General features: G+C 39.6%; 2 protein-coding genes across 8 annotated transcripts in view; both read right to left on the bottom strand.

The window, feature by feature from the left end:
* RPL35 (ribosomal protein L35) overlaps positions 1 to 9,826 on the bottom strand; it is a 199,427-nt gene extending 189,601 nt beyond the window's left edge. The window contains exon 1 of the mRNA XM_050760632.1: positions 9,817 to 9,826. The gene's annotated coding sequence lies outside the window, so the exon portion shown is untranslated. The remainder of the gene's footprint in view (positions 1 to 9,816) is intronic.
* Positions 1 to 26,325, bottom strand: part of SCAI (suppressor of cancer cell invasion) — a 200,490-nt gene that overhangs the window by 97,326 nt on the left and 76,839 nt on the right. For 4 of the 7 annotated variants that reach the window (XR_007719683.1, XM_050760603.1, XM_050760604.1 and 1 more), the window contains exons 3-4: positions 19,450 to 19,518; positions 10,287 to 10,418 (exon numbers count right to left, since the gene is read on the bottom strand). Coding sequence is in view for 6 of the 7 variants with exons in the window: in XM_050760603.1 (XP_050616560.1) it covers positions 10,287 to 10,418; positions 19,450 to 19,518 (201 nt within the window). In the remaining variant the exon portion in view is untranslated. Of the gene's footprint in view, positions 1 to 10,286; positions 10,419 to 14,035; positions 15,986 to 19,449; positions 19,519 to 26,325 lie in introns of those variants that run through there. The other 3 variants (XM_050760601.1, XM_050760606.1, XM_050760602.1) reach the window with 2 other exon arrangements.

Below are 26,325 nucleotides of genomic sequence, written 5' to 3'. Positions count from 1 at the left end.
ACCTGGATGGAATTGGAGACCATTATTCTAAGTTAAGTAACTCACGAATGGAAAACCAAACATCCTATGTTCTCAGTCATAGGTGGAAGAAAAGCTATGAGGATACAAAGACAAAAGAATGACGCATGGACTTCGGGGACTCTCAGGAAAAGGTAGGAGGGGCGTGAGGGATAAAAGACTACACACTGGGTACAGTGTATACTGCCTGGGTGATAAGTGCACCAAAATCTCAGAAATCACCACTAAAGAAATTATTCATGGAACCAAACACACCTGTTTCCCAAAAACCTACTGAAATTTAAACAAAAACAAAAACAAAAACCAACTAACTACAACTACCTCTCCCCTAACCAATTCCCGATCCAGCTTCTACCAGCAGCTTTAAAGGGGAAGATGCTCTATGTTTCTAGTCAGACCTGACAAGATCTTAGAGGGAGCTAACATATAAGACCACGTTATACTGACTTTGATAGAATATACAATAATAGAATATACTAATCAATTTTATTGTTTATTATTTTAGTATAGCATTTAAATAGTCAATTTTCTAGATTCTGGGGAAATGGTGACAGCATAGTATTGAATCTATCCAGATACCTTCCCAACACAGGCAGAACAAACAGATAACAAAGCAAAACCCACTGGTAACATTTCAATAAAACCACGGGTTATGGGCCGAATTGTTATCCCCAAAACTCGTACGTTGAAGCTCTAACTCCCAGTATCTCAGAATTTCACTGTATCTGGAGATAGGGCCTTTAAAGAGGTAATTAAAAAGAAGCCTTAATGAGATCACTTAGACGCGGGAAGGGGAACATCACACACCGGGGCCTATCATGGGGAGGGGGGAGGTGGGAGGGATTGCACTGGGAGTTATACCTGATGTAAATGACGAGTTGATGGGTGCTGACGAGTTGATGGGTGCAGCACAGCAACAGGGCACAAGTATACATATGTAACAAACCTGCACGTTATGCACATGTACCCTAGAACTTAAAGTATAATAATAAAAAAAAATTAAAAAAAAAATTAAAAAAAAAAAAAAGAAGCCTTTAGGAAAGGTTTTAATACAATATGAGTTGTGCCCTTAGAAGAAGACATTAGGACATACAGAGAGGTGCCAGGGCACAAATGCATGCAAAGATGACCATGTGAGGGCACAGGAAGGAGGCATCCATCTGCAATCCAAGGAGACAGGGCTCAGAAGAAACTGAACCTGCTGACATCTTGATCTTGGACTTCCGGCCTCCAGAACTGTGAGAAAATGCATTTCTGTTGATTAAGCTACTGAGTCTATGGCACCTTATTATGGCAGCCATAGCAAACTAATAACGTAATATGGTAACCATCACAAAATACGGGTGATTGGAGATAAATTACCAACAGCCAAAAGACCTGCATGCTATTAGCATCTATGCTGGAGGAGACACAGGAAGCAAAACTGGGAACATCTCATGGACCAGTGAAGAAGACAATCCCAAAATAGCCAATATGGATTCACCAGAAAGCACAGTGGGTCATTAGGAGAACAGAAACTAAAACTGGGAGGAATTTTGCCTGAGCAAACAACCACACATGGCTACTAAGCACTTGAATGTAGTTCATCTTACCTGAAATGTATGTAAGTATAAAATACCGAGTTTCAAAGACTTAGCATAAAAAACAATGTAAAATATCTCATCACTAATTTTTCTCTATCGATTTATGATGAAGTGGAATATTTTTGATTTATTGGATCAAATATTATTAAAATTAATTTCACTTGTTTCTTTTTAGTTTTTAATGTGGCTAGAAAATTTAAAATAACATTTGTGGCTTATGTTAAATTTCTATTAGTCAATGATTTTCTTTTTTTTTTTTTCAAGATGGCGTTTCGCTCTCGTTGCCCAGGCTAGAATGCAATGGCGCAATCTCGGCTCACTGCAACTTCCGCTGCCTGGGTTCAAGCGACTTCTCCTGCCTCAGTCTCCCAAGTAGCTGGGATTACAGGTGTGTGCCACTACGCCCAGCTAATTTTTGTATTTTTAGTAGAGATGGGGCTTCACCACTTTGGTGAGGCTGGTCTCGAACTCCTGACCTCAAGTGATCGACCCACCTCAGCCTCCCAAAGTGCTGGGATTACAGGCAAGAGCCACCATGCCCAGTCTAGTCAATGATTTTCGAGAGCATGCAATCAAGATACCTACTGAACTCTGGTGGCAGTCTGCCTCAAAGGCAAGCCCAGTTCTTTTGGTGGTAAGCCATATAAAATGACAGCCTATACCACAGGCTTGTTCAGACAGTTTAGGGTATACTCTTTAAAATAACATGGTTATTTCTTTCAATAACAATAACCTTGCCATTACCAGTTTGCAGAACTAGCCTCTAAGAGAATGTTAATTTTCTGAAGGAGGAGGAGAAGGGGAGGAAAGAAGAAAAGAGAAGAAGAAGAAAAGGGCAGGGGAGGGTCAATGGAACAAACTGTTAATTTCTCAGTTGTCCTCTCCTCTTTAGGAAAAAGGGAATCCTAAAAACAGGCTTCTAAAGGAAGCATTATAGAAACTTTCTTTCTTAAGTTGAATACTGGGAGTATATTTATTGATTTTTATTTCATTTTATTTTATTTTTGGAGATGGAGTTTTGCTCTTGTTGCCCAGGCTGGAGGCAATGGCGCAATCTCGGGTCACCACAACATCCGCCTCCTGGGTTCAAGCGATTCTCCTTCCTCAGCCTCCCAAGTACCTGGGGTCACAGGCATGTGACACCACGTCCAGGTAATTTTGTATTTTTAGTAGAGACAGCGTTTCTCCATGTTGGTCAGGCTGGTCTCAAACTCCTGACCTCATGTGATCCACCTGCCTTGGCCTCCCAGAGTGCTGGGATTACAGGCGTGAGCCACCGCGCCTGGCTGGGAGCATATTTAATAAAAATAAATTCTGTAATTATTTTCATTTAAGACTATTACACTTCACTTTGGGGCACCTCCCAATTAAAAAAATATACATACACACATACTCACACTATATATACTATTATATGTACTGTAATAATAGCATTATATATACTATCAGTGGCCTCCAAGGCTTCTTTGGCTTTGTGTATTTGCTCCTCTGGAGTCAAATAATCGGCGACTTGGAGGCCTCTGCTTTTGCAAAACACTGCAAGTTAGGGATATCACTGATAGACACAGCTGTGTTTCTCAAATACATGTCTCGAGATGCTGCCTTATATAATCCCACTAAGTATTCCATTCTGCTTTGACAGTCTTAGTCACCATGGCAACCAGAACCCTGCAAGCACTTGGGCTTTTGATCATTTTCTGACAGCATTCAAAGCTTTTTCTAACATTATTCTCACTTCATTACTATTGTAACTACATGCAAGAGCCATTATATGCGAAACATCATTCACTTCATCCAATTCTTATTTTTTTGGAATATGTTTTCTTACACAGTGAGTGGAAGGAAGAGATAAACTATTATGCACATATTATAAGAAGGTATTTTCAGTCGAGAAAAACACTCCATTAAGATATTCACAGCTGGGAAAATGAAAGGCTCTGACAACTTAGATGAACAGCTTAATATAACTTGGAAAGATACACGTCCAAGAGTAAAAAGAGAATTTATTATACCCCAAATGAGACATTATACAAAAATCTGAAACCTTTCATGCACTGAAATGCCCTTTTTCACTCAGCTCATAAAGAGTTAAAAAGTCCAAGTAACAGGGAACACAACAGGGGAGGTTTCTGAGGTGCTGTGTGTTCTACTTCTTCATCTGAATACAAGTCACATGGATGTGTTCAGTTTCTTAAAAATACACTTACAGCATGTGCACTTTTCTGCAAGTCAATTATACTTCAGTAATAAGTTTAATACACAGTTCGTGAATTGAAGAAAGAAAGCAAAAAGAAAGGCATGTCAGAACATGTGGAAAACGAGAAGAAAAAAAAAAAAAAGACAAGCACTAACAGTGAAAAGACTGCTAGAGGGAAAGGGCTTAATATTAAAAACTGACACTATTACAGCTGGATCCCACTTCATTCCATTTTCCCAAACTCCAATGCTGGTCCAGACCACTACCAAAACATTTCTTTTTCTCTATAAGGACCATGGACCTACTCAGACCAATTTAAATAAGGGGGTGGGGGTGGGCACAGGGGGATAGCAACCAAAAAAACCTCATAATTATTCCAAAATAAATCTTGTCTTTTTTTTTTTTTTTTTTTTGAGACGGAGTCTCGCTCTGTCGCCTAGGCTGGAGTGCAGTGGCCGGATCTCAGCTCACTGCAAGCTCCGCCTCCCGGGTTCACGCCATTCTCCTGCCTCAGCCTCCCGAGTAGCTGGGACTACAGGCGCCCGCCACCTCGCCCGGATAGTTTTTTGTATTTTTTAGTAGAGACGGGGTTTCACCGTGTTAGCCGGATGGTCTCAACCTCCTGACCTTGTGGTCCGCCCGTCTCAGCCTCCCAAAGTGCTAGGATTACAGGCTTGAGCCACTGCAGCCGGCCATCTTGTCTCTTTCTAAAGAAATGCTCATAAAGCAACATCAACACTCGAAAGAAAAGAGGTTTTTGATTGACATAACTCAAAGATCTTCTTTAGCCAGGAAACAGGGAGAGTAGTGTAGACAAGAATGCCAACACACACCTCCAACCCACCACCACAGGGAACTTTAAGGAAGGCCTACAAAACTGATAAAGAGAGCCCTTTCTAATCAAGGTCTAATATTGAACAAAGAACACTTCTTTTTTTCTCTTTTCTTTTTATAAAAGGGACAGGGTCTCACTGCATTGCCCAGGCTGGAGTACAGTGGCATAACATAGCTCACTGCAGCTTCAAACCTCTGGGCTCAAGTGATCCTCCCACCTTAGCCTCCAAGTTGCTGGGACTAAAGGCGCACACCACCACACCCAGCTAATTTTTAAATTTTTGGTAGACGGAGTCTTCCTATGTCGCCAGACGGGTCTGGAGCTCTTGGCTTCAAGTGATCCTCCTGCCTTGGCCTCCCAAAGTGCTGGGATCACAGGTATCATCCACTGCTCCTGGAGATACTTTCATTTATATAAACAAAAAAAGAAAGCAATACAGCTGCTATACTGGACAACCACATCTCTCTCAAACAAAAATCCAAAAGTATTCAGAAGATACATACTTTACTCACCACAGAACTATTTTTGAATAAATAATTATGGCTGGCTGGCTGGCTGGCTTGCTTATTTATTTCTTTATTTATTTAGAGATAGAGTCTTGCTCTGTCACCTAGGGTAGAGTGCAGTGGCGTGATCTCGGCTCACTGCAACCTCTGCCTCCTGGCTTCAAGCGATTTTCCTGTCACAGCCTCCCGAGTAGCTGAGATAACAGGCGCGTGCCACCACGCCTGGCTAATTTTTGTGTTATTAGTAGAGATGGGGTTTCACCATGTTGGCCAGGCTGGTCTCGAACTCCTGACCTCAGGCGATCTGCCCACCTCAGCCTCCCAAAGTGCTGGGATTACAGGCGTGAGCCACTGCGCCCAGCCAATTATAGCTTATTTAAATTGAAGAGGATCATTCAATAAAACACTGAAAATATATCCCTGGTATATTTGCTTATCCACTCCTCCAGGTGATAGACCAAAATTTATCATTATTAGTATTGTCAAATTTTAAAACAGCACCTTAGAAAGATACTACTCCATACCTGGGATATAAGATTTATATTTCAAAACAGCTCAAAGAGTAGATTTGAAATGTTCCCAACACAAAGAAATGATGAATGTTTGAAGTGATGGATATCCCAAATCCATAATGTGATCATTACAATGGTATATATGTATCAAAATATCTCATGTGCCCCACACATATGTAAAATTATTATGTATCAATGTTTAAAAAGAAAAAGTGAAAAATATGCAATAATCAAAACAATTGGAAATATTTTTCTCATTAAAAAAATAACATAAAACTAACATCCCATTCCATACACAAAAATTAACTCAAAATGGGCTGGGCATGGTGGCTCATGCCTGTAATCCCAGAATTTTGGGAGGCTGAGGCAGGCAGATCACTTGAGGTTAGGAGTTCAAGACCAGCCTGGCCAACATGATGAAATCTCGTTTCTACTAAAAATAATACAGTATGGTGGTACGCACCTGTAATTCCAACTACTAGGGAGGCTGAGGCAGGAGAATTGCTTGAACTCGCGAGGCAGAGGCTGCAGAGAGCCGAGATCATGCCACTGCACTCCAGCCTAGGGGACAGAGCAAGGCTCCATCTCAAAAAACTTAATTAAAATAAAAAGAACTCAAAATGGATCGCAGACCTAAATGTAAGAGCTAAAGCTATAAAACTCTTAGAAGAAAACACAGGATAAGTTTTCAGGTTAGGCAATGATTTCTTAGACACAACACCAAAAGTACAAGCAATGAAAGAAAAGAATGACAAGTTTAACTGTATTAAAATTAAAAACATTTGTGCTTCAAAGGATATCATTAAGAAAGTAGGCCGGGCGCGGTGGCTCAAGCCTGTAATCCCAGCACTTTGGGAGGCCGAGGCGGGTGGATCACGAGGTCAGGAGATCGAGACTATCCTGGCTAACATGGTGAAACCCTGTCTCTACTAAAAATACAAAAAACTAGCCGGGCGTGGTGGCGGGCGCCTGTAGTCTCAGCTACTTGGGAGGCTGAGGCGGGAGAATGGCGTGAACCCGGGAGGCAGAGCTTGCAGTGAGCCGAGATCACGCCACTGCACTCCAGCCTGGGAGACACAGCGAGACTCCGTCTCAAAAAAAAAAAAAAAAAAAAAAAAAGAAAGTAAAAGACATGCTGGGCACAGTGGCTCATGGCTGTAATCCCAGCACTTTGGGAGGTTGAGGCGGGTGGATCACATGAGGTCAGGAGTTCTAGACCAGCCTGGCCAACATGGTGAAACCCTGTCTCTACTAAAAATACAAAAATTAGCTGGACGTGCTGGCACACGCCTGTTATCCCAGCTACTCGGGGAGTGGGGGCCGTGGGTGCCGAGGTAGGAGAATCCCTTGAACCCGGGAGGCAGAGGTTGCAGTGAGCGAGATCACACAATCACACTCCAGCCTAGGAGACAAGAGTGAGACTTCGTCTCAAAAAAAAAAAAAAAAAAAAAGAAAAGAAAGTAAAAGACATTCCACAGAGTAAGAGAATATATATTTGCAAATGACACATCTTACAAGGGACTTGTATCCAGAATATATAAACAATTATAAATTAATAGTTTTAAAAATAATCCAATTTTTAACTAGTCAAAGAATTAGAACAGATGTTTTCCCAAAGAAGAAACAGAAATAGCTAACAAGTGCATAAAAAGATGCCCAACATTAGGGAAATTCAAATCAAAACCACCAAGAGATACCATTTACATCCACTAGGATGTCTATAATCAAAAAGATAGAAAATAATAAGTATGGGTGAGAAGGAGGAGAAACTGGAATACATTACTTGTGATGAGGCCACTTTGGAAAACAGTTTGGTAGGTCCTCAAAAGGTTAAACACAAAATTACCATAAGACCCAGGAATTCTACCCCTTGGTACATGGCCAAGAGAATTGTAATTGCAGCACTTTGGGAGGCCGGGGCAGGTGGATCACCCGAAGTCAGGAGTTTGAGACCAGCCTGGCCAATCTGTCTATACCAAAAATACAAAAATTAGTTGGGCAGGGCAGGCATCTGTAATTTCAGCTACTCGGGATGCTGAGGCAGGAGAACCGCTTGAACCCAGGAGGCAGAGGTTGCAGTGAGTCGAAATTGTGTCATTGCACTCCAGCCTGGATGACAAGATCAACACGCCGTCTCAAAAAAAAAAAAAAGAAATGCTCACATAAAAACTTGTATACAAATGTTCACAGGACTATTATTCTTGATAGCCAAAAAACTCAAATGTCACCAACTGATGACTGGACAAATTGTGATAAATCCTTACGATGGAATATTAATCAGTAATAAAAGTAGTGATACGTGCTACAACACAGATGAACCTCAAAAACATTATGTTAACAAAAGAAGTGCATGATAGAAGACCACATATTGTATGATTCCAGTTATTTAATATATAAAATATCAAAAACAGGTAAATCCATAGAGACAAAAAGTAGATTAGTGGTTGTCAGGGGTTAAGGTCTGGAAGAATGCAGAATCACTGCTAATAGGAACCGGATTTCTTTCGGGGGTGATTAAAATGATCTAAAATTAAATTGTAGTAATAGCTGCAAAACTCTGCAACATACCAAACTTTTCAACTATAAACGCTGAATGGGCAAATTTTATTGTGTGTCAATACAGCTCCATAAAACTGTCTCAAAAAAAGGGGGTCCGAGCTATTATAACTATGTCAGTGTTTTGAATTTGAGAGCCCATGTGCCAGAAGTTACACAAGGGATTTAAATGCAAGCTTTTCAATGTCTTCCTACCTTTAAATCTACAATCCCTTTAAGATTTTATTTTTATTTTTTGGTTAAGGGTCTTGCTCTGTCACCCAGGCTGGAGTGCAGCGGTGTGATAACACCTCACTGAAGCCTCGATCTCCTGGGCTCAAGCAATCCTCTTGCCTCAGACTCCTGAGCAGCTGTGACTTTAGGCACTCGCCACCACATCCAGCTAATTTTTTCATGTTATTGTAGAGATGAGGTTTCACCATGTTGCCCAGGCTGATCTCAAACTCCTGGGCTCGAGTGATCCCACCTCAGCCTCCCTAAGTGCTGGGATTATGGGCATGAGCTGCCTGCCACGCCTGGCCTCTTTTAACTTTTTACTTAATTTCAACAGGCACACAGATATGTGGGAAACAGACTCACTAGATGTGCTAAAGCTGAGGCTAGCTGTGAGCAGACGTTTGCTTTGGGTTTTGTTTTTTTTATAATTGCGTCATAGAGTAATTGAGGGCAGGGACTGTTAGCTTTATCTCTGAATTTTCGTACCCAACACAGAATGTGGTACATACTGGGTGACAAATAATGTTGAAGAAAAAAAATATACCTAGAAGGCAAAGAAAAAAAAAGTCTAAGTAAGGAAATTTAAGAGGTTTAAAACAATGTATTACAGGAAAACAAAAGATTTAAACCCCAGGCATACCAAGGAAAACTTCTGAATTAAAATAGTGAAAGAAAATATTATTTTAAAAGACACAATTAATTTATAAAGCCAAAGAAAAACGTGATCTCAAACATCTTCTCTGCAGCACAAAATAGGAAGCAGCAGAGTGCAGGAGTTAAGAATACTGTCTTTGGAATCCTCTGTTTAACAAATATTCACAAAGCATTTACAATGTGCAAGACATGGGCTTAAACACTAGCGAAACAGTAACAAACAGGGGCCTGCTCTTAGGGACATTTCATTTTAATGCAGGACAGACATAATAAGCAAGTAAATAATTTTAAGAGTGGTAACTGTCAAGAAGCAAATCAAATGAATATAGGAAAAAGAGAATGATTTAAAGGGCAGCTTTAGACAGAAGGGTATTTGAAAAATTCACATTTTTTTAAAAAAGATAAATTATCTGGTTTAAAAATAAACCTTGCCAGTATATGTCCAAACCTGGTGATGCATAATACAATTATAAAATGTAAGATTAAAAGATTGCATTTTTATCCATAAACCATAAATTAAAATAACTTGGTATCTTTACAATCATTCCTTTCTACATAAATTTTCAAAAATAAAACCTGTTTATCCTTAGAATTTTACCTATTGTATGAATTTTCTTCTAACTGGTACTAAGCTAATGAAGCTTTAGGTCTGAATATCCTAAAACTCTCAAGAACTGAAATATAGGTTAAATCATAAATAGCATGGTTTATAACACCCATCATTACTTTTTCTACCCACCCCCCGCCATCACCACCCCGATCTGGTAGACCATCATTACTTTAGGCACAGACATTTCATCCCAGAAAGCACAGAAAGAAAGAATAAAAGAAACAAGCAAGTAAACAAATTACAAAATGCAACAGGAGGCTCCACATTCAATTGCATATGCATTTCTAGGCCCCTCAGATCTCAACACCCTAATGTGCAAAACCAGATGAAAATCAGATCTGGTGTGAGTAATGCATACAAAACCATCTCACAAAATAGCTCTTTCTAACTTGACTAAAACAGTGTAAGTTATCCTCTTTTCCTACTGTTTTTTTAATCTAAGAATTTAAAAAATGATGTCAAAGAAAAAAATTATGATTACTCTAATATAGAAATGTATATGACATTCTACCCATAATTTTCAGCAACTTACCACACATCAGCCAGAAAAAAAAAATGCAGAACTAAAGAAAAGTTCAAAGCACCAAGAGTCCACTCACCTTAACCCATTGAACAGTTGCTTAGATTTATCCAGAAGATAACAAAAATCTGTAACTGTTTTCCTCTCTCCCTGTGGGATATCATCTTCAGCACCTCCAGAGGACATGATTTCTTTAAGAGCAAATTCAGTCCTGTAAGAAAACATATGTTCATTCATCCAGTAGGTAAAAATAAAAATAGAAAAAAACCTTAGTTATATCATCTGATAGTATTTTTTATCCAAGACAGATACAGAATTCTTCTGATTACAATCAAATTATAAAAATATAATTTAAGTGTAAGATACTGTAAGAAAACAGATCATCTCAGTCGGGCGCGGTGGTTTACACCCGTAATCCCAGAACTTTGGGAGGAGGAGGTGGGCAGATCACCTGAGGTCAGGAGTTCGAGACCAGCCCGGCCAACATGGAGCAAGCCTGTCTCTACTAAAAATACAAAAATTAGCCGGGCGTGGCGGTGGGCGCCTGTAGTCCCAGCTACTCAGGAGGCTGAGGCAGCAGAATTGCTTGATCCCGGGAGGTGGAGGCTGCAGTGAGCCGAGACGTGCCATTGCACTCCAGCCTGGGTGACACAGTGAGACGCCGTCTCAAAAAAAAACAAAAAAAAAAAAAAAAGGAAAGAAAATAGATCATCTCCTGTCATTGGTATGGATGAAAACTGGAACCATATTAGAAAGCAATTTTTATAATATCCTTTCATCTAATAAATATTATTTAAATGCCTGTTATGTTCTAGGCATTCTTCTACATGGTTAACAATCTAAAAATATTTATTTATTTATTTATTTGTTAATTTGATCCATTCTATAAATCCTTCTGGAAAATGATCCCACAAATGGAAAACACCTTATCCATGTATTTGTTTCAGTATCATAACATTTAAAAATTGAAAACAACCTAAAGGCCTCAAAGACGAAAATGGTTAGGAATACTAACCACCGCACTCTACCCAATCACTAACTCACAACTGTGTTTAAAAAGGTGAGGCAATGGTATGAGCACACTTCAGTATAAAAGGGATATAAAATCACACACACACATAATACACACACACGTACACACACAGAGGTGTATTAAAACTATACTGAATTGAAACTATCTCCAGTTGTAATCAATTTCATAAACCTGCCATGTAAAAAGAAAAAAACAACAGTAAGTTGTCAGACAGTATGTACAATACAAACCTAAACTAAACTTTAAACACTGATTTGTGGCCAGGCGCAGTGGCTCATGCCTGTAATCCCAGCACTCTGGGAGGCCGAGGCAGGCGGATCACGAGGTCAGGAGATCGAGACCATCCTGCCTAACATGGTGAAACCCCGTTTCTACTAAAAATACAAAAAATTAGTCAGGTGTGGTGGCGGGCGCCTGTAGTCCCAGCTACTTGGGAGGCTGAGCTAGGAGGATGGCGTGAACTCAGGAGGCAGAGTTTGCAGTGAGCAGAGATCACGCCACTGCACTCCAGCCTGGGTGACAGAGCGAGACTCTGTCTCAAAACAAAACAAAACAAAACAAACAAAAAAACTGATTTGTGTTTACACACAGACAGAAATCCCTGGAACAATACAGGAAAATTTGGTCCTAGTGTAGGGTGTAAAAATAGGCAGACAAAATATAGTCACTGAAATAATGTGATACAATTGGTGAAATAACGAAATTTAATAGATCGACTGAAGAACAGAAAGGATACAGTTGAACAAATTAATAAGCTAAAATATCAGATTTGGGGTACTCTGCCAAAAGACAGTAGAAAGAGATAAAATACATAAAAGAAAAAGCAAGAGACCAAATAGAGAAATGAGGGAAATCAACTGCCACACAATAGCTTACACAGGAGGAGAGAAAAACACAAATGAGAGTGAAGAAATATTTGCAGAAATAATGACTAAATTTCCCAGAATTAGAGAAAATATAACACCTAAATTGAAAGGACTCAAAGAATGTCAAAATAATCCCACAGCTAGAACCATTAGAGTAAAACTTAGGAAATCAGAGTTCTCTTCCCTTCCTGAAAAATTCACTCTTATATCCACCACGTAGGTATCCACATCCCAGGGTACCTGCATGGCTGTCAGAATAGAAACTATGTGAGGAGGCCATTCGCAGGCAGGGCCAGCTTGCACAGGATGTTGAAGGCTGAGGGTGGTGAGGAGGGCACCCATGAGGGCAGAGGACTGGCAGGGAAAGTAGGAGCCTGAGCACAGTGACAGGACCTCCATGTAGAAGGGTTCAAAGCAGCAACGGGAGATTTGCTATATAGAGAGGGATGGATCAATAAGATCTATTAAGGGCCAGGCACAGTGGCTCATGCCTGTAACTCTAGCACTTTGGGAGGCAGAAGCAGGAGGATCACTTGAGGCTAGGAGTTTAAGATCTGCCTGGGCAACATAGTGAGATCCTGTCTCTACAAAAAATTTTAAAATCAGCCAGATGTGGTGGCAGGTGCCTATAGTCCCAGCTACTCACGAGGCTGAGGCAGGAGAATCGACTGAGGCCAGGAGTTCAAGGGTGCAGTGAGCTGTGATTCCTCCACTGCACTTCAGCCTGAGTGACAGAGTGAGCCCCATCTCTTTAAAAAAAATAACATTTTTTTTTAAAGATTTATTAAAGACAATGGGACCCAGAGTTCTCACTTGGCAGAGAAGGGAGATGGCAAATATGGAAATGGAAAAAGTTAGAATGAACTCTGTGGATTGAAACTGGGCCAGGTGCGGTGGCTCACATCTGTAATCTCAGCACTCTGGAAGGCCAAGGTGGGCGGATCATTTGAGGTCAGGAGTTTGAGACCAGCCTGGGCAACACAGTGAAACCCATCTCCACCAAAAAAATACAAAAATTAGACCAGCATGGTGGGGTGCGCCTGTAGTCCCCAGCCACTTGGGCAGCTGAGGCAGGAGAATCACTTGAACCCAGGAGGTGGAGGTTGAGGTGAGCCAAGATCATGCCACTGTACTCCAGCCTGGGCGACAGAGCGAGACTCCGTTTCAAAAATAATAAACTGTAAGTATGAGTGAACTAATGGATTTCCGAAGACATGGACATACATGCATGGTGTGTGTCTACATAAGCACACGCAGATGCATACTCCCTAGCTCTGCAATTCTGTCTACTGAGAGGGCCTTGGAGCAGTGACCATCTTCCCTCCCCAGTGGTATGAACGTTTCTAGCACCTAGCTCTTGACCTCTAATACCATTCTCCAATAAAAGGAACCAGACATCTTTGGAGAATTGTAATTCACTAATTATAGCACAGGGGTAGAAAAAGTACAGGATGAATCTGGAATATCTTGTGGCAGTAAGCAAGAAAGTGCTCAAGGAATGCCAAAGACATGTCCAAAAGACATAGGATCAAGATTGAAGGAGATCCCACTGGCCAAATGGGGTAATTTCAGCATCAATACCAATAATAATAGCAATGGATTAAAACCCATTGACAAAATAAGAAATCATGAATCAATACAGATATAAATAAATGAGTGAATAAATGGAAAGTGTGGTAGTAAATGGGATAGTTTCTGAATACTTCCCCCATAAACTACACATTACTTCCAAGGGAAAAGTAACTTCACAGCAGTAAAACCTGGCAGACACTGCCTTGATCAAATGATCAAAGTAACATCATTAGTAATCAGACAAATCAAAGTCCCATGCAATGAGAAGTGTTGTTCCCGTCAAAGATCTGTAGCCTGAGTCTAATCATGAGGAAATAGAGAAAACCAAGTTGGGGGACATTCTACAGAATAACCAACCTGTAATCTTCAAAAATGTCAAGGCCGTTCCTTCAAAGAAAAGGGAAAACTGAGGTATAATGTCTGATTCTCCCTGGATCCTTCTATTGAGACAACTGGTAAGGCCTGAATGGGGTCTAAGGACTAGACAGGAGTAAAATTTCAGTGTTAATAAGAAAGATGTTCAACCACCAATAATAAATTGGTGAACAAAATACAAACAGTAAAATACAGTAACAAAATACAAACCTAACGCAGCAAAATAAGCACATTAAAACTATACTAACTACAGCAGTTGAACATTCACTGAAACCAGCACAGTTGCTAGAGGCAGTGTAAATTAGTTCAAACCCGTGAGTTTCCCTGAATGTATGAGGGGACATTAAACGGTCATTCTATTAGATCTATCAATTACACTTCAGAAAATTTATCCTGAGGTTAACTGTCATTACTGGTAAATTATTCATAACACAAGAACTGGTGAAGAATCACTAGCATCTGGCACATTCTTCAAAATCTATCTTTCCAGTCTCACCTTCCATTAGCACACACATACCTATTCTCTGACAACAATAAAACACTTGAAAGCCTCTGAACAAATCCTACTCTTATACAGCATCATGATTTACATACTATTCCCCTGGCCTATTTTGTTCACCTACCAAATTTATATTCATAGTTGAAGACACCATTCAAACGACTTTTCAGTGAAACTTTCCTTGAAAATCTAAATCTCTCCCTGGCACCTACTTATGATCAAGTCAGTAGGGGCTTCTTCGGTTACTTCACAAAAAAGTTAAACAAATATACCAATTATTTGTTTTCTGAAAAGTCTATCTCACCATCTAGACACACATTGTCCAAAAGTGTAGTCATTAGCCATTTGTCACTATTTAGCACCTGAAACATGGCTACTCTGAATTGAGATGTGCTGTAAATGTGAGGTATAAGTGTAAAATATGCCAGGCTTAGAAGGCTTAGTATGAAGAAAAAAGCCCTGGCAGAGAGTGAAAGAAAACTGATAAAGATATATGGCAACATAAAGATGGCATTAATATGTAATCCTAGCAACAGCATTGTTTGTTAAGATAATTCTCAGCAGACATCTTCAGAGTGGCTTCAAAGTAGTTCCAACTGTCTTGCAAACAGCCAGGTATTCTGAATACATAACCAAAAAGATCATCATGTATATTTTTAAATCTTTCAGTATGCTAGTGATATGGATTGGCCCACCCAAATCTCAACTTGAATTGTATCTCCCAGAATTCCCACGTGTTGTGGGAGGGACCCAAGGGGAGGTAACTGAATCAGGCCATCTTTCCCAGTTATTCTCATGATAGTGAGTAAGTCTCATGAGATCTGATGGTTTTCTCAGGGGTTTCCTTTTTGCTTCCTCCTCATTTTCTCTTGCCACTGCCATGTAAGAAGTACCTTTTGCCTCCGGTCATGATTCTGAGGCCTCCCCAGCCATGTGGAACTATAAGTCCAATTAAACTTCTTTTTCTTCCCAGTCTCAGGTATGTCTTTAGGAGTGGCATTAAAATGGACTAATACAGCTAGGTCGCATAAGACAAATAGTTTGTGTTTCATGATTTTCTCAGTGTTTCTATTCAAGTATTTTATAAATATACCATCCTTCTTGTAGCTGCTACTTATCACATTCTACTCTAATTAATTACAGAAACCTGTGCCTCACGTCATACCAGATTATAAAGTCCTTGGCCAGGTGTGGTGGCTCACGCCTGTAATCCCAGCACTTTGGGAAGCTGAGGCGGGCAGATCACAAGCTCAGCAGATCGAGACCATCCTGGCTAACACGGTGAAACCCCGTCTCTACTAAAAATCAACAAATTAGCCCAGCGTGGTGGTGGGCGCCTGTAGTCCCAGCTATTTGGGAGGCTGAGGCAGGAAAACGGCATGAACCCAGGAGGCGGAGCTTGCAGCGAGCCAAGATTGTGCCACTGTGCCCCAGCCTGGGCAACAGAGCGAGACTCGGTCTCAAAAAAAAAAAGAAAAAAAAAAAAGTCCTTAAGTGCTAAACCCATGTTACATTTATTCTTGCTCTTCAACTAAACCTCCAACAGAACTTCAAATACCTCAAGCACTTATTTCAGTCTTATGAATTGAAATGGATTATGATAATAGTTTTGGACAAAGTGATATAAAACCTGAACTTAAGGCTGGGTGTGGTGGCTCACGCCTGTAATCCCAGCACTTTGGGAGGCCGAGGCAAGTGGATCATGAAGTCAGGAGATCAAGACCATCCTGGCCAACATGGTGAAACCGTGTCTCTACTAAAAACACAGAAATTAGCTGGGCATGGTGGCACGTGCCTGCAAAGAGAATCGGGAGGCTGAGGCAAGAGAATCATCTGAACCAGGGTGTAGGAGGTTGCAATGAGCCAAGATTGCACCACTGTGCTCCAGCCTGGCGTCACAGCAAGACTCCATCTCAAAAAAAAAAAAAAAAAAGTAAAAAAGTAAAATGCTGTATAAGTACTAATGAAGTCAAACAATAGAATAGTTTTAATTATAAACTCCCCCTCCCAAAAAGAAGCAAGATTAGGCCCGGTGCGGTAGCTCACGCCTATAATCCCAGCACTTTGGGAGGCTGAGGTGGGCGGATCACTTGAGATCAGGAGTTCGAGACCAGACTGGCCAACATGGCAAAACCCCATCTCTACTAAAAATACAAAAATTAGATAGGCATGGTGGCACGCACCTGTAATCCCAGCTACTCAGGAGGTGAAGGTTGCAGTGAGCCAAGATCGCACCACTGCACTTCAGCCTGGGTGACACAGTGAGAATCAATCTCAAAAAAAAAAAGAAAAAAAAAATGAATGACTATAGAAAAGACAGGACAAATGGAAGGCAAAGAGTATAACAGTAAAATTAAAACACAATATGTCAGTAGCTACAATATATTTTAATGGACTAAGTAATAAAATTTAATGATGAAGTCCATCAGATTGGATTTAAGAAAAAAAATACATGAGTAAAAGATTGAAAAAGGTTGAAAGTCAGAGTATGGAAAATACATACCTTGAAACATCAACCAAAAGGTAAGAAGCATAGCTACGTTATTATCAGGCAACACTGACTTTAAGTCCCCCCCGCAAAAAAAAAAAATCAATATAGATGAAAAGTATTTCCTAGTGACAAAGTGTTCAATTCAATATATCCCTTTTATCTTTTTTTTTTTTTTTTTTTTTTTTTTTGAGACAGAGTTGCACTGTTACCACCCAGGCTGAAGTACAATGGCAGGATCTTGGCTCACTGCAACCTCCACCTCCCAGGTTCAAGTGATTCTCCTGCCTCAGCCTCCCAAGTAGCTGGGATTACAGACATGCACCACAACGCCTGGCTAATTTTTGTATTTTTAGTAGAGACTGGGTTTCACCATATTGGCTAGGCTGGTCTTGAACTCCCGACCTCAGGTGATCCCCCTGCCTCAGCTTCCCAACGTGCTGGGATTACAGGTATGAGCCACCATGCCCAGCCAATTCAATATATTTCTAAATATCATATGCACCTAATAACATAGCCGCAAAATATATAAACAAAAATGGATAAAACTAAACGAAGAAATAGACAAATCCACAATCATAATGGGAAATTTTAGAACATATCCCTCAGTAACAAAAGAATAATAAAAAAAGACTAACGATAGTAGGATTTTTAAAATCCTCATTAATAAAGTTGACCTAACTGAAATGCAGAGAACCATACAGCTACAAACTGTAGTTTATGTCTTTTTTATTCACATAGCCATGGAGCAATCATAAAGATCAATTCTAGACGGCTGCTGTGGTTCAAATAAATAAATAAATTAGTTAATACTAATTCTCATAAATACTCCATCTCAAATAAGTAAATAAATACTAATTCTATGCTAGATATAAACCAAGTCCCTACATGTCACAAAGAATTAAAATTACAGTATGCCTTCAGACCACACTGCAAGTAAGTGAGAAATCAATAGCCAAAACATTACTAAAAAAATTCTAAGCCTAGCGCAGTTGCTCATGCCTGTAATCTCAGCACTTTGGGAGGCTGAGGTGGGTGGATCACCTGGGGTCAGGAGTTCGAGACCAGACTGGCCAACATGGTGAAATCCCATCTCTACTAAAAATACAAAAATTAGCTGGGCGTGTTGATGGGTGCCTGTAATCCCAGCTACTTGGGAGGCTGAGGCAGGAAAATCACTTGAACCCAGGAGGTGGAGGTTGCAGTGAGCCAAGATCGCGCCACTGCACACTAGCCTGGGTGACAGAGTGGAACCCTATCGCAAAATAAAAAAATAAAAATAAAAATAAAAAAATCCCATGTTTGGAAATTAAGAAATATCCATGTAAATAATTAATGGGTCAAAAAATCATAATGAAAAGTAGAAAATATTCTGAACTGATTCACAATGAAAATTAAAGTTTATGGATACAGATAATTCTATGCTGAGAGAGAAATGGCTGGCCTTTAAACATATATATTTAAAAAGAAGTTAGGAAATGAACAGCCAATAGGAGCAGCCAATTAAACCCAAAGAAAATAGATGGCAATAAATTTACATAGATGAAATTAATTAAATAAGAAACACAACAAAGTCAACAAAATAAAGTTAGTTCTTTAAAAAGACTAATAAAACCCTGGCAAGAATGACCCATGGGGGAAAAAACAACAACGGAGATTAATACCAAAAATGAAAAAAAGGAGTATCACTGCTGAAAACAAAAAGATCACAACAGGAATATTATAAATAACTTAATGCCATCAATGTGAACATTTAAGTAAAACAGACAAACATTAAGAAAAACATTTTTTGCTAAACCTGATACAGAAAGAAATTTTGAAGAGTTCTAGATCTACTGAAAAATTGACAGCCTAATTGAAAGCCTAACCACAATGAAAACTCCACACCCAGGTAGTTTCATTGGTAAATTTATAAAAAACAACTAAAGAAGACCAAAAAAAAAAGAGGCAATCTTACATAAACTCTTACAGACTATAGAAGGAACATTCCTCAGCTCATTTTATGAGGCCAACATAATTTTGATACCAAACCCTAACAGGGATATTATAAGAAAGCAAAATTACAGGCCATTCTCACTAATGAGTATAGATGCAAATATACTAAGCCAAATGTTACCAAGTCCAATTCAGCAATATATAAAAAGGACATGACAAAATTGGACTTATTTTAGGAATGTAAAGTTGGTTTGATATTTGAAAATCAATCACTGTAATTTACCACACAAGTAGAATAAAGGAGAAAAATCATACTACAATTGCTCAACAGATGCACAACTCACATTTGGTAAAATTTAACATTGCCTCACAATTAAGAAAAAAAAAAAACCAACTCAGCAAACTAGGAACAGAAAGGGAGCTTCATTAATTTCATAAAGGGTATGTATTTTAAAATTATAGCAAAAATCATACTTTTCAGTGAAATGTTGGTATCTTTCCCCTTGAGATTGTGAATGACTGCTATCACCAGAACCTCTGATACTGTATTGAATAAAGAAAAAAAGAAAACAAAAAAGATATAAGCTGTTATTATTTGTACATAACATGAACATTTCCATAGAAATTTCAAAAGAATCTACATGTAATTATCAGAACTAACCAGCGAGTTTAGCAAAGTTTCTGGATAAAAGGTCAACACATATAAAGGTTAAGTATATTTCTATACTCCCAAGAACAAAGAAAAAAATTTTAAATAAATTTAGTGTAGCCTAAGTGTACAGTGATTATAAAATCTACAGAAGCGTATGGTCGGTCCTAGGCCTTCACATTCACTCACCACTTGCTCACTGACTCACCCAGAGCAACTTCCAGTCCTGCAGGCTCCATTCATGGTAAGTGCCCTGATAGCTGTACCATTTTTTATTTTATTTTATTTTATTTTACTTTATTTTATTTTGTTTTATTTTTTAAGACGCGGCTGTGCTTGGAACCATTTTTTAATCTCTTATGTTGTGTTTTTACTGTACCATTTCTATGTTTAGATATGTTTGGATATACAAGTACTTAACATTGTATAATTGCTAACAGTATTCAGTACAGTACCATGCTGTACGGGTTTGCAGCCCAGGAGCAACAGGCTGTACCATGAAGCCAAGGTACGTAGGAAGGCTATACCATCTAGTCTGTGTAAGTACACTCTATGATATTTGCACAACAAAATCGCCTCACGACACATTTCTCAGAACATATCCCTGTTGTTAAGCAACACGACTGTATATATAAATTACGTGAGGAGATTGGAAATCTATAAACAAGATCAATTCAACAGACACTTGTGGGAGGCACATGGGTAAACATATCACAAGAGTAGAAGTAGAGACAAAGGAAAAAGAACATATATTTTAATGGGTTGAATTGTGTCCCCTCAAAAGATATGTTGAAGTCCTAACTTCTGGTACCTGTGAATAGGACAGGACCTTCTTTGGAAACAAGGGTTTTGCAGATGTAATTAAGGCCTAAGTTAAGATGACATCATGCTGGAGTAGAGTGGGCCCTGAATACAATGTGACTGTTGTCCTTAAAGAGCAGAGGAGACACAGAGACAGACACCCAGGGAAGGGAGAGTGCCATGTAAAGACAGACAAGAGGGAAGGCAGCCACGTGAAGAAGGAGGCAGAGATCAAAATCACGCAGCTGCAAGCCAAGGAACGCCAAGGATTGCTGGCAACTGTCAGAAGCCGGGAGAGAGGCCTGGAACAGATTTCCCTTCTGAGTTGCTAAGAAGGAACCAATTCTGCAACCACTTAATTTTGGATTCTGGCCTCCTGAACTATGAAAGCATAAATTTCTGTTGTTTTAAGCCACCCAGCTTGTCATTTCTCATTTTGGTCTTAATTTGCATTTCTCTGACAACTAATGAAGTTCAATACCCTTTCATTTGTTACAGCAGGCCTGGGAAACTAATACAGAGATACATAATACATCGATAGAGTCCTTACACAGATTACAAAATGGGCAAACAAGCAAAACAACGAGCAGGGACAACTGCTCAAAGACATATTTTGCTGAGTAAAGAAAATTTGGCAAATTATTGACCTGGCTTGTTGACAATTACTTTTTATAGGAAGTTTGTGACAAAGCAACAATCTCTGGATTGAATTCTGAGTAAGTGTTGGTAATATGAAAGTCTGAAAGAAATCTTGAAAGAAAATAATGTTAAGTCTGCATTACATTATACCAGTATGCATAAAGTGGAGTCATAACAGCAGTGGAAAGGGCCCTGATCTAGGACAAAAGCCCGAGTATTTCTGTTGCTAACACTTACTAGCTATGTGATTTTAACCAAAAATAACTGTAGTTAACACTTTGATTGCAAGTTTTTAATCCAGCAAAACAAGAAATTTACAAGCCAGGCATGGTGGCTCACACCTGTAATCCCAGCACTTTGGGAGTCCAAGGCAGGGGGATCGCTTGACACTAGGTGTTCAAGACAAACCTGGGCAACAAAGCAAGACCCCATCTCTACAACAATCAAAAAATTAGCCAGGCATGACAGCATGCACCCAGCTACTCGGGAAGCTGAGGCAAGAGGATCCCTTGAGCCCAGGAGTTTGAGGTTACAGTGAACTGACTGAGCCACCACACTCCAACCTGAATGACAGAGTGAGATCCTGTGTGATAAACAACAAAAACAACAACAAAAAAACACAAAGAGGCTGGGCGTGGTGGCTTATGCCTCTAATCCCAGCACTTTGGGAGGCCAAGACTGACAGCCTGCTTGAAGCAAGTAGTTCAAGACCAGCATGAATAACATGGCAAAACCCCATCTCTATTATTTTCTAAAATTTTTTTATAAAAAAATTAAAAATAAATTTACACATGGCTTGCTCACCTCAGATACCTGTTGTGAAGATAAAAATAAGATTTCAGCTGTAAAATAAGTTTGAAAACACTACATAATATATAATATCACCATCGTTATTATTCCGCACTTAGTGAGGTTTTAAAAACATAAGGAAAAACCCTGTGATCAGACTGAAAAGGGAAACAGGCAGTACATAGGAAAGGAAGAAAACAAAGGAAGTACATAGGAAAGAAAATAAAAATATAACGAATAATTTGACCGGGCGCGATGGCTCACGCCTATAATCCCAACAGTTTGGGAGGTCAAGGCGGTTGGAAAACTTGAGGTCAGGAGTTCAAGACCAACACAGTCAACATGGTGAAACTCCCGTCTCTACTAAAAATACAAAAAATTAGCCAGGCATGGTGGCGTGCACCTGTAATCCCAGTTACTCGGGAGGCTGAGGCAGGAGAATCACTTTAACCAAGAGGCAGAGGTTGCAGTGAGCCAAGATCAAGCCACTGTACTCCAGCCTGGGAGACAGAGCAAGACTCCATCTCAAGAAAAAAAAAATTAAAAAACAAAAAAATTTATTCTGACAAAGATAGGAGAGCATTTATGGAAATCAAATGCTAAGAAAGGGATCATTTCGTTATGAGCTCAGAATTTTTTTTTTTTTTTTTTTTTTTTTTTTTGAGACGGAGTCTCACTCTTGTCACCCAGGCTGGAGTGCAGTGGCGTGATCTCAGCTCACTGCAACCTCTGCCTCCTGGGTTCAAGCAATTCTCCTGCCTTAGCCTCCTAAGTAGCTGGGATTACAGGCGCCCGCCACCACATCTGGCTGATTTTTGTACTTTTAGTAGAGATGGGGTTTCACCATGTTGGCCAGGCTGGTCTCAAACTCCCGACCTCAGGTGATCCACCCACCTCGGTCTCCCAAAGTGCTGAGATTACAGACATGAGCCACCGTGCCTGGCCATGAGCTCATATTTTTAAAAAACATACAAAGAGATGGAATGGCTGTATAATTAAGAGTGAGCATAAAATACTATCACATGTTGTCTCAGTATGTGATAAATGGAATATTAATAATACCTAGCTCTTAAGGTTGGACAATAAAATGAACTAACAGATATGAAACTGTGCTATAAATTACACTATACCATGAAATTGTTAGTTGCAAAATTGTTGCAAATACACTCCGAAACAGCACAAATTGAAAAATACCAAGTACAAAAAGTGTTGAATATGTGCGTGTATGTGAGGGGTGATGATGATGGTTTTGCCATATTCAGTATAAACAGAATAGCTACCACTTGGTACAGATGGCATTCCTATAATGGGAACAAATGACAGAGCTCTAAAAGCTGGTCCTTACCACAGTGTGAAGCATCTTCATGTATCAAGGATAGCATAAAATTATCATGAATTATACACAAATTATTTTCTAAAAACAATCTTTTTTTTTTTTTTTTTTTTTGAGACATAGTCTCACCCTGTTGCCCAGGCTTGAGTGCAGTGGCGCAATCTCGGCTCACAGCAACCTCCACTTCTCAGATTCAAGCAATTTTCCTGCCTCAGCCTCCAAGTAGCTGGCATTACAGGCACCTGCCACCAAACCCAACTAGTTTTTGTATTTTTAGTAGAGACAGGGTTTCACCATGTTGGCCAGGCTGGTCTAGCACTCCTGACCTCAAGTGATCCACCTACCTCAACCTCCCAAAGTGCTAGGATTGCAAGCGTGAACCACCACACCCGGCTGAAACAATCTTTTTGTCTTATTCCAACATGTTACTGAAGTTAAATCACTAGGCCAGGCATAGTGGCTCACGCCTGTAATCTCATGCCTGTAATCCCAAGGTAGGAGGATTGCTTGAGGCCAAGAGTTCAAGACTAGCCTGGGCAATATCTGATATGGTTTGGCTGTGTCCCCACCCAAATTGCATGTTGAATTGTAGCTCCCATAATTCCCATGTGTTGTGGGAGGGACCCAGTGGGAGATAATTGAATCATGGGGGCATTTTCCCCCATACTGTTCTCATGGTAGTGAACAAGTCTCACAAGATCTGATGGTTTTATAAGAGGAAACCCTTTCACTTGGTTCTCATTTTCTCTTTTGTCTGCTGCCATATTAGATGTGCTTTTCACCTTCCACCACGATTGTGAGGCCTCCTAGCTCCGTGGAGGTGTGAGTTCATTAAACCCCTTTTCCTTTATATCACCCAGTCTCAGGTATGTCTTTATTAGCCGTGTGAAAACGGACTAATACACTATCACAAGACTATTAAAAAAATTTTTTTTAAATTAGCCTGGCATGGTGTTGTGTGCCTATAGTCCTAGCTATGAGGACGGCTGAGGTGGAAGGATCACTTGAGCCCAGGAGTTCTAGGCTGCAATGAACAGGACTGTACCACTGCACTACAGTCTGGGTGACAGAATGAGACTAACGCAAAGAAAAAAAGTTACATGCTATGATAATAATGAAAAGAGAAATGCATAGGTACCAAACTTCTTGTTGATCAATGTATAGAGAAATTGAATAATACCATGAGGACAGAGAGTTTAAGAAAAGGAAGCCAAAGGAGTTTTGGCATGGAGCCGCAGTGATACACAGCCAGAAGGCCATTTGTAAAATACTGCCCACAAGACTATAAGGACATCATTTTGCCTATCAAATATAGAAAAAGAGAGATGTTTATCTAACACACACAACTACACAAATTCCAGTACTAACTCAACTGAGACATAGCACAACCTAGCAGAAAGCACTGCAGTGAAAGGGAAAAAAGGCAGGAAAAAAAAGAGAACACACAACTGCTTGATTCACAGGGCAAAAGGAGTGTTGGTTAATCAGAGTAAATGTTGGCTCCGCTTGCTGTATTCTGCATTGTCTCTAGTAAGTCCATTCCTATTGAGGAAACTAAGTTCTGATTAGCATGAGGTGTTCAGGGCAAAAGAACAAATTACTTTCACTGCTTAAGGCATACAGATCTGCATGCATTTGTTTCAATGCCAGTGTCAGAAGGGAAAACTAAAGAGGGCAAGAGACAGGGGATAGTAGAGATTCTTTTTCTTTTTTTTTTTGAGACGGAATCTTGTTCTGTCGCCAGGCTGGAGTGCAGTGGTGTGATCTCGGCTCACTGCAACCACTGCCTCCCAGGTTTAAGCGATTCTCCTGCCTCAGCCTCCCGAGTAGCTGGGACTACAGGCGGGCACCACCAAGCCCTGCTAATTTTTGTAGTTTTAGTACAGACGGGGTTTCACCATGTTGGCCAGGATGGTCTCGATCTCCTGACCTCGTGATCTGCCCGCCTCGGCCTCCCAAAGGGCTGGGATTACAGGCCTGAGATAGTACAGATTCTTATTACTGAGAAAAGATATAGTTACATTAAAAATTTCTTCTTACTCAACTGTATTAAGAATTATATCATTCCAATGTACAAAAGTAACAATGAAGCAAACAGTGTTTAATAACTGAGAGTATAAATGAAGAAATAAAACAGAAAAACTTGAAAAATGCAGAAAATAGCTTTTAAAAATTTATTCCTATGACTTCTTTTTCTACTTTTTTATTGTGGTAAAATATACATATTTACCATCTGAACCATTTCTAAGTGTACAGTGCAGTGGTACTGAGTACATTCATAGTGTTGTATAGCCATCACCACCATCTATCTCCATTTTCACCTTGTAAAACTGAAATTCTATACCCATTACATAATAACTCCCCCATTTTCCCCTCCTCCTAGCCCCTGGCAGCCACCAATCTACTTTCTGTCTCTATAGGTTTGACTCCTCTAAGAATATCATGTAAGTGGAATCATATAGTATTTATCTTTTTGTGTCTAGCTTATTTCACTTGGCATTATGTCCTCATGATCCATCCATGGTGTAGCATATATCAGTACTTCCTTCCTTCTTAAGGCTGAAAAATATGCCCTTGTTTTTATATACCATATTTTGCTTCTCCATTCATCCATTGATGGACACATGGTTGCTGCCATGTTATAACTATTGTGAATAATGCTGCTATGAACATGGGTATACAAATATCTCATCAAGAACCTGCTCTCAATTCTTTTGGGTATAAACCTAGAAGTAGAACTGCTGGATCATATGAGGGTTCTATTTTTAAGTTTTTGAGGAACTGCCATATTGTTTTCCACAGTGGCTGTATCATTTTATAGTCCCACCAACAATGCACAAGAGCTCCCACTTCTCCATGTTTCTCAATACTTGTTATTTTCTATTTATTACTATTATTCCTTCTTGATAGCAGCCATCTGAATGAGTGTAGTTTTGATTTGCATTTCTCTAAAGACAAGTGATGTTGAGCATCTTTTCACCTGCTTATTGGCCATTTGTACATCTTCTTTGCAGCAATGTCTATCCTATGACTCTGTTTATGCAGTAAAAAGACACTTATACAAGGGCATTTTTAAAATAAATGTAATATAAAGACAGAAAAGAAACAAAAAACAAAAATAAAAATAAATAAATGTGTA

This window comes from Macaca thibetana, chromosome 15 (assembly GCF_024542745.1).
Source record: "Macaca thibetana thibetana isolate TM-01 chromosome 15, ASM2454274v1, whole genome shotgun sequence".
In the NCBI taxonomy this organism is placed as follows: domain Eukaryota; kingdom Metazoa; phylum Chordata; class Mammalia; order Primates; family Cercopithecidae; genus Macaca; species Macaca thibetana.
Note: the sequence above shows the minus strand (reverse complement) of the source record. Positions and strands in the feature narration are given on the sequence as shown.